The sequence below is a fragment of the Tupaia chinensis genome, unplaced genomic scaffold (genome assembly GCF_000334495.1).
Source record: "Tupaia chinensis unplaced genomic scaffold, TupChi_1.0 Scaffold000559_1, whole genome shotgun sequence".
Lineage (NCBI taxonomy): Eukaryota > Metazoa > Chordata > Mammalia > Scandentia > Tupaiidae > Tupaia > Tupaia belangeri.
Genome location: NW_006160071.1, coordinates 223,238 through 231,195, shown reverse-complemented (window position 1 = coordinate 231,195; position 7,958 = coordinate 223,238). Strand labels below are relative to the sequence as shown.

Below are 7,958 nucleotides of genomic sequence, written 5' to 3'. Positions count from 1 at the left end.
GTTACATGCCATTTTCCATTTAATTTTTAGTGTCGACTTCTCTGATTCCTGAAAAAAGACTGTTGCTTTTTTTCTTAACAATTTCTTCCCACGATCTCACGAGAATGACTCTTGATAATTTGATCCTGAGGCTATTTTTCCTGGTCCAGACTGGTGCTGGGATCCTGGGGAACACCTTTCTTCTCTCAGCCTACGCCTCCACATTCTGCACTGGCCGGACACTGAGGCCCACACACCTGATCCTCATCAATGTAGCTGTGGCCAACTTCCTGGTCCTTCTCTGCAAGGGGATTCCCCAGATGATACTTATCTGGGGAGCAGCACACATCCTGGGAAACACTGGCTGTAAACTCGTCTATTATATCCACAGAATGGCCCGGGGTCTTTCTCTCTGTACCACTAGTCTCATGAGCAGTTTTCAGGCAATCACCGTCAGCCCGAGAGCTGGTGGGTGGGTGGGGCTCAGAGACAGAGCTTGGAAGAACATTGGTTCCTCCTGCTTTCTGTGTTGGCTCTCCAACCTGCTGATAAACATCTTTGTACCAATCCATATCGAGGCTCGTCAGTATATCCACAATTCTACACAGAGACGAGATTATGGACTGTGCTCTTCTAAAAGTCCTGGAGCATCGATTGCTGCAAAATACACAATTCTTTTGACATTCCCTGATGTGGTGTTCATGGGACTCATGATTGGGGCCAGCATCTACATGGTACTTCTCCTACACAGACACCACCAGAGAGTGAAGCATATTCACACCCTCAGCAACTCCCACAGAGTCTCAACTGAGGCAAAAGCCATTCATACCATCTTGCTTCTAGCAAGTACTTTCATTTTGTTTTACTTCATCAATTCTATCCTTACAATTTATAACATTGTTTTCTTCAAATCTCGCCTCTGGTTGCAGCATACTACCACGTTTCTGGCAGCTTGTTATCCCACCCTCAGCCCCCTGATACTGATACTTCGAGATCCCCGGACACCAGGTTTCTGCTCTTACATGGTGAAAAAAGGGACCAACAAGTAATGTGGTGGTTCAGGTGCCTGGATCCCACATGGTTGGCCACGTGGTTTGAGTCCCAGACTGACAGCTTGAAAAACACACTGGGTGCGTGTGTGAGCGTGCCCAAATTCCGAGAGGAGAACAGAGGAGAAGGGATTGAGGCATCACATCCCTGGGAGAGTGATTTCTCACTTTCTCTCTCCTGGCAAGCACATGTGCCCTATAGCAAACAAGCAAATCAAAAAGATGGTGGAAAGAAAAATCACAATTACTGATAGTCCTATTCACAAGTCTCACATTTCCTCGAAGGATCTGGTTATTTACATGACACATATATCTAGATATTGATGATAAAAAGATTTGTGTGACATTGACTTAGCCATGTAGAGGCTTCCAGCTTCACTCAAATGGCAGACGTACGACCAAATAAATGTAATACTGTATGTGACCATTCTCACGATGCTTTCTGATTGTACTTTTCCTTTGAAATAGTTGATGGATACATGCAGGTTGAGTTGAAATAACTTGGGAACACATTAGATATTTTAAAGGTTCATTAGGGCAACTATGAAATTGGATGCAGGATTGAATATTGATAAATAGTAATGGCTTTGTGTACTCACTACAACTGTTGGGTTGTCGGAAAAGTCATGATGCATTTTTGCATAGTAAAACATAGAAAAATATGTCATGACTTTCCTGATGAACCAATATAATCCATGAGAAGCCATTTACTCATTATAATAAGACTTAGAGTATTTACCAGTAAAATTAATAAATCGTATCTTATGAGACTGTGGGTGCAAAAATGAATGATGTGACCAGGCAGGACTTCCTAATAAGCAGAGTGAGGGCCTCTGTAAACTTTTTCTTCTGTAAAAGCAACATAAATACTGGCAAAATGATCTAATCCAAGCCAAATTTTTCATAATTCAAGAAATCAACCGAAGACTGAAAATAATCTGAACAGTATTTATTCAAGAAACAGTTTTGGGACCAGCAGTTAGCATAATGGCTATGTCTCTGGACTCCCATGTAGCGACCACGGTTCGCATCCCGGACCCAGTGGCTTGAAACTCACGCCGGGCGTGTGTGCGTGCGTGCCCAGGATCCCAAGAAGAGAATGGAGGAGAAGGGAGTGTGCATGGCTAAACCCCCTGGGGGATGATTTCTCATTTTCTCTCTCTGTCTTTCTGGTGAGCACATTCGCCCTATAGCAAAACCCTCTCCAAAAAAAAAAAAAAAGAATTATTTTATTAATTTTGTTTATTATCATTACTTTAAAAAAATTTTGACCAGATAGAGAGAGAGAGAAAGAGAGAGAGAAAGCAAGCTGCCAGGTCTGGGACTTAAACCATGGTTGCCACGTAGGAGCGCTTTAACCGTCACACCACCTGCCGGCCTCTCCAGAAAGGTTTTGAACCTCAGTGGAAACAGTGAGGTTTGAGGATTTTCTTGTATGGATATGTACATGCACGAGAGGGTGTGTGCTCTTAGAGAGACAGAGAGGAAATGAGGGACACTTGCGAACTGAGCACTGAAGGAGTGTCTTACCACGCACACGATATCCTCAGCAAAGAGGAAATACTGACTGAATTAAGGCAATTAAGGAAAGTGTGGTCGTTATTAACTAACGAGGCAGAGTCTTCAGGGACTGCACACTACAGAGAGGGGGACTATTGAATTGGTCCAGGAAAGCCACTAAACAAACTGCAACAACAACAACAACAAACTCTGGGGAGAGAGGCATATGGTTTCCAAAGTAGCAATACTATATTTCTAAAATATCTAGCTTTAGGCCAACCAAGTCATATGGTGGTTAAGGCAGCTGGATCCACATGGCTAACGGCATGGTTCGAGTCCTGCACCTAGTGGTTTGAAAAATATGCTGAGCATGAGTGTGTGCTCAAAATACCCAAAGAACGGAGGAGAAAGGATTGCAGTGTGGCCATCCTCCCAGACGGTGATTCCTCACCCCACCCCACCCCCCGCCCCCGCGTCTCTTGGCAAGCTCATAGGCCTTATAGCAAAAACTATAAATAAATATTTAATAAATAAATAAAATAAAAATATTTAGCTTAAAGAAAATATGTGATAATCAGAAAAATATGCCCCATGCAGCATAGAAAAAAAGGGAGTCAATAGACACTTTCCCCGAGGGGCCCCTATTTCAAACTTAACACACAGAGACTTTGAATTGGCTATTATAAATATGTTTAAGGAACTAAAATAAGCCATCTATAAGGAGTTAAAGGAAAGTAAAGCAACTATGGAGTAGCAGAAAAAGAGACAAATAATTAAAACCGTTTTACTAGTAGGACTCAACAGCAGATTTGAACTAGAAGAAGAAAAAATAAGCAAACATGAAGATAATGCCACAGAGATTATTCAGTCTGAGGAACAGAAAAAAATAAAAAAGAGGAAAAAAAAGTGAACCGGCCTTCAGAAATCTAGAGTACACCCTCAAGTATGCAGACATGTGCACAACAGACCCACGTGAAGAGAGAGGACAAAGGGCACAAGGGATATTGGAAGAAATAATGGCCCCAAACTTGCCATATTCGAAAAAAAAACAATTAATCTACATACCCAAGAACCTCAATTCCAAATAGCATCAACTTCTTACCTTCCCCACAGGCTTTCATCCTAGGAAACAAAATAGAAGCCATAGTTCTTCCCAGAGATGAATACAGAATAGGTTCTCACCAGATGAGCACTAAGAACACTTTTTTAAAAAGAATTTTATATATATATGTATATCAGAGAGGGACAGAGAGAGAGAGGGAGAGAGAGAGAAAATGAGAAAGCAAGCTGCCAGGTCTGGGACTTGAACCACGGCTGGCCACGTGGGAGTCCAGCGCCCTTATCCACTATGCCACCTGCTGGCCCTGCACTAAGAACATTTCTGCCAATAATAATTAATAGACCGAACCTCTAGTTACTTCTTCAACTTCCTGTTACCTAGAAGATAAGCAACTGAAGAATCAATTACATATTAGCCAGTCAGTCACAAGTCATTCTCTTTAAATTTTTTATTATAGAAAAATTCAGACATTTATCAAAACCAAAAGAATAGTACAGTACACCTTATGTACTTCATATAGATTCAATTAATGTTAAAAATCTGATGATATTTGCTTTACCTACTTATATATATATTCTACTGTTATTTATCTGCCCATCTCAGTCTTCTACCCATTGTGTTTCTTTTGACTGAATGATGTGAAGGTTAGTGGTAGACATCATAACCTTTTACCCCCAAATATCTCAGCTTGAATCCTACAAAAGTAAAGATATTGTCCTACAAACTGCAACACTTTCATGATGTCAATCTTTTTTTTAAGAATTATTTTATTTAACTTTATTTGTTTTTAAATTGACAAGAGAGGGAGAGAGAGAGAGAGAGAGAGAGAGCAAGCAAGCCACCAGATTCAGGACTCAAATCGCTGTCAGCCATGTGGGAATCCAGCATCCTTAACCACCATGCCACCTGCTAGCCCCAGTGTCAGTCTTTTTATTTTATTTTTGCTACAGGGTGCATGTGCTAACGAGAGAGAGATAGAGAGAGAGAGAGAGAGGGAAAGTGAGAAAGCACCCCTCATGGGGCATGACCATGCTGCAATTCCTTCTCCTCCATTCTCCGCTCTAGATTTTGAGCACACATACACAGGAACCTGGTGTGTTTTGGGCCACCAGGTCCAAGACTCAAATTGTGTTGTTTGCTATGTGAGATTCAGCCACCCTACCTACCATGCCACCTGGTTGGCCCTGAGATATCAATTTTTTGGAAGTGTATTTAGGAAAGAAGGAGGCTCAGACACTGGAGAACACCAGCAAGCTGAAAAAGAGACATGTGGTTTCACTGAAAGTTTCAAGCAAAAGAGCCAGTGAAATTTTCTGAATACAGGAAGCTCACAAAGCCCACCATAGGAAGTATCAACAAAACCTCCACTATCTTTAAGATCATAGGGCCAAATTAAAAACTAGGCTTTACTGTATAAACACCCCACATGGTCACCAGCTCTTGGTGCTGGAACTATTTTCCTCTAGATTGGTCAAATTGAGGACTGAAATTCTCTAATACCTATGTAAAAAAGAATAATATAGTCCTAATCACAGCAGGTAAAAGCAAATGAATGAACATGGTAAATCTTAAGATAATGCCCTTTTCACATGGGCTTTCTGCCTCTTGGATCCTGGTACTAGTATTTGGCGGTGGCCAAACGTGGTCCTCTCTATTGAGAAGTTTGAGTTATTGAGTTCCATCAAGAATCCATAATTGCTGAGTTGACCACTGAAGACCCAAATGGTAAAGGTTTAGAAAAAGTAAATAAGGGATGAGGAATAAAACTTTTTTGAATAGAGCCATTCATCCTACCTGATGGCCTGCTGTGCAAAGATAGGGTCTATCAATCTATATATTAAAACATTCATGTTATAAAAAACACCAATGCAGAAGAGTGTACACACACACACACACACACACACACACACACATATATATATGTATATATATATTTTGAGGCTGAAGAGTATATAATTTTTGAGAGAGAGATTTTTGCTATAGGGCACATGCATTCACCAGATAGACAGAAAACAAGAAATCACTCCCCAGGGGGGATGGCTGTGTCACAATCCCTTCTCCTCCATTCTCTTCTTGGGGTTTTGAGCATGCACACACACGCTCCTGGTGTGAGTTTTGAGCCTCTAGGTCCGGGACTTGAACCACGGTTGTCCATGTGGGAGTCCAGTTACATAACCATTACTCCATCTGCTGGTCCCAAGACAGAAGAGTATATTAAATACAGTCTCTCTCTCTCTCTCTCTCTCTCTCTCTCTCTCACACACACACACACACACATGCACACACAAAATAGTTTAACATATAATGGGAACACGTATATGTGGACAACTATGTAATACCAACCATCAAGTAAGGAAGCATCCCACAAACCCTATTTATGGCTTCATAGTTAACATACCACTATCACTTTTTAAAAAAAGAATTCATTTATTTTATTTACTTTCTTTAAGACTTATTTTATTTTATTCGTTGTCATTATTTTACTTTCTAAAAAATTTTATTGAAGTTGACCAGAGAGAGACAGAGAGAGAGAAGGAAAGTGAGAAAGCAAACTGCCAGATCTGGGACTCAAACCAGGGTCAGCCATGTGGGAGTCCAACCACCTTAAACTCCACACCACCTGCCAGCCCCAAGAATTACTTTATTTAAATTTTTAAAAAATGTATTATTCTTTAAAAAAATTTGCTATAGGGCATGTGTGTTCACTAGAGAAAGAGAGAGTGAAAAGTGAGAAAGCAAGGTGCCAGATCTGAGATTCAAAATAAAACCGCAGTTGGCCATGTGAAAGTCCAGAACCCCAACCACCATGCCACCTGCTGGCCCCCCACTGTCACCTTCTATGGCTAAGATCCCTACACAAAGACAGATCCAGAGCACTCTTCCTGACAAAACTTCTCCGAATTACCCCTTTGCCAGAGGCATTCTCAGATTTTGCCCTTCCCTGTCACCTCAACCTTGTCCAAGAAATGTAGTCTTTGCTGTGCAGACTTCAAAACTCCTCCAAAACCAACAAGACTTCAAAAGGGCTTCAAGACCAAATAAGCACACCATTGTCAGCTAAGGTTTGACCTACAGATTGGTTTATGCTGGCTCAAGGTTCATTAAAGATAAATGGGATTACATGATTAAGCATGAACAATGCTGCTTACAGCTTTTGGGTAGGTGTAAGTGCTGACAGGCCTTAGGTAAACACAGTGAAGGATGAGTTGCAATTGCAGAGGCTGTTAGCCTAAGTTACGGCCACCTGTTGCTGGCACTTCTTTCAAGATGACTGTTTTCTGTAACTTTTTCAAAAAGAAACCTCCAGAGACCCAGCGGTTTAGGAACAAAGACCTGAGACTTTATTTCATCTGTGTTTCTACCCGGTCTGCACAATTGCTGGAGAGGCTAGACTGTCAAAACAGTGAGTAGAAGCCGGTTATACAATAGGATGATTGGACTTTGGGGGGTGGATGTTCACTGCACTCGAGTTCAAAGCTAGGATTTGGTTACTAAGGACTGTCTGGAACCCACCACCGTAGGGATGAGCGATGTGGAATGTAGTGGTTGATATGTGAGAGGGTATTCGTTGGGGCTAAAGGCTGGGTTTTGGAATGTTTGGAGGAATATGTTAGATACGTATAGGGAGAGCCTGGATCTGAGCAACATAATAGTGACCTTTAAACACATGCAGAAACACGGTTCTTTGCCGCAAGGCTAGTGAAGGCATTAACAATAAATATGTGTTCTGCCTCTAAGTCGAGACTGCAAGGTGGTGTCAGTTAAAAAAACCTGTGTGTTAGCCAGAAAAGGCCCGAAAAGATCAGAAAACACTCGTATAAGACTACAAGGTGCCAGAAGTTTCACATCTTCAGCCAATTGACATCTAAAAACAACCGGCTTTACATTCCGCTTCCCCTTCCCTCACTTTTTGCCCTATAAAAAAATAAACCTAAAAACAGCTCAGGGCCACAGCTGCCTCCATCAAAAAAGTCTAGACCACCCAACCCTTGCTTTCCTCTACTTGTGTGTCTATGTGTGTTTATTTCCATGTTTATTTCTAATCCACAGCCGCTTCCACACACAAAAAAGTGTCCAGCTGTGCAGATCCTGACAAGAGGCACCCAACTGGGGCCTGAGTGCAGGAAAACAGCAAAGGATCAGGCAAGGGGACACTCCCGAGTTCAGCCAGAGGCAACAGACGAAGGTAAGGAAGAAATAGAGTAAAATAAGGAAACTAACAGAGTAAGAGCATGAATTAAATTACAGTCGGATGTAAAACACGGAGACGCAATTGTCTAAAGAGATATGCATGTCCAAATTTTGTCTTATATGTTTTTATTTATTTATTTATTTATTTATTTATTTATTTATTGGAGAGGTTTTCGCTA

General features: G+C 41.4%; 1 protein-coding gene and 1 long non-coding RNA gene across 2 annotated transcripts in view; both read left to right on the top strand.

Annotated features, from left to right (window-relative positions):
* Positions 1–19: 19 nt before the first annotated feature.
* On the top strand, positions 20–1,046 carry LOC114009540 (vomeronasal type-1 receptor 4-like). The gene has a single exon (XM_027775397.1). The coding sequence runs from the start codon at positions 105–107 to the stop codon at positions 1,026–1,028; it is 924 nt and encodes a 307-aa protein (XP_027631198.1). The 5' UTR covers positions 20–104; the 3' UTR covers positions 1,029–1,046.
* Positions 1,047–6,366: 5,320 nt separating this feature from the next.
* Positions 6,367–7,958, top strand: part of LOC102476799 (uncharacterized) — a 10,136-nt gene continuing 8,544 nt past the window's right edge. The window contains exons 1-2 of the long non-coding RNA XR_335876.1: positions 6,367–6,991; positions 7,639–7,774. This is a non-coding gene — a long non-coding RNA (uncharacterized LOC102476799). The remainder of the gene's footprint in view (positions 6,992–7,638; positions 7,775–7,958) is intronic.

Coding starts and splice junctions, on each gene's coding strand:
- LOC114009540 (XM_027775397.1), top strand. CDS start 105: ATGACTCTTGATAATTTGATCCTGAGGCTATTTTTCCTGGTCCAGACT.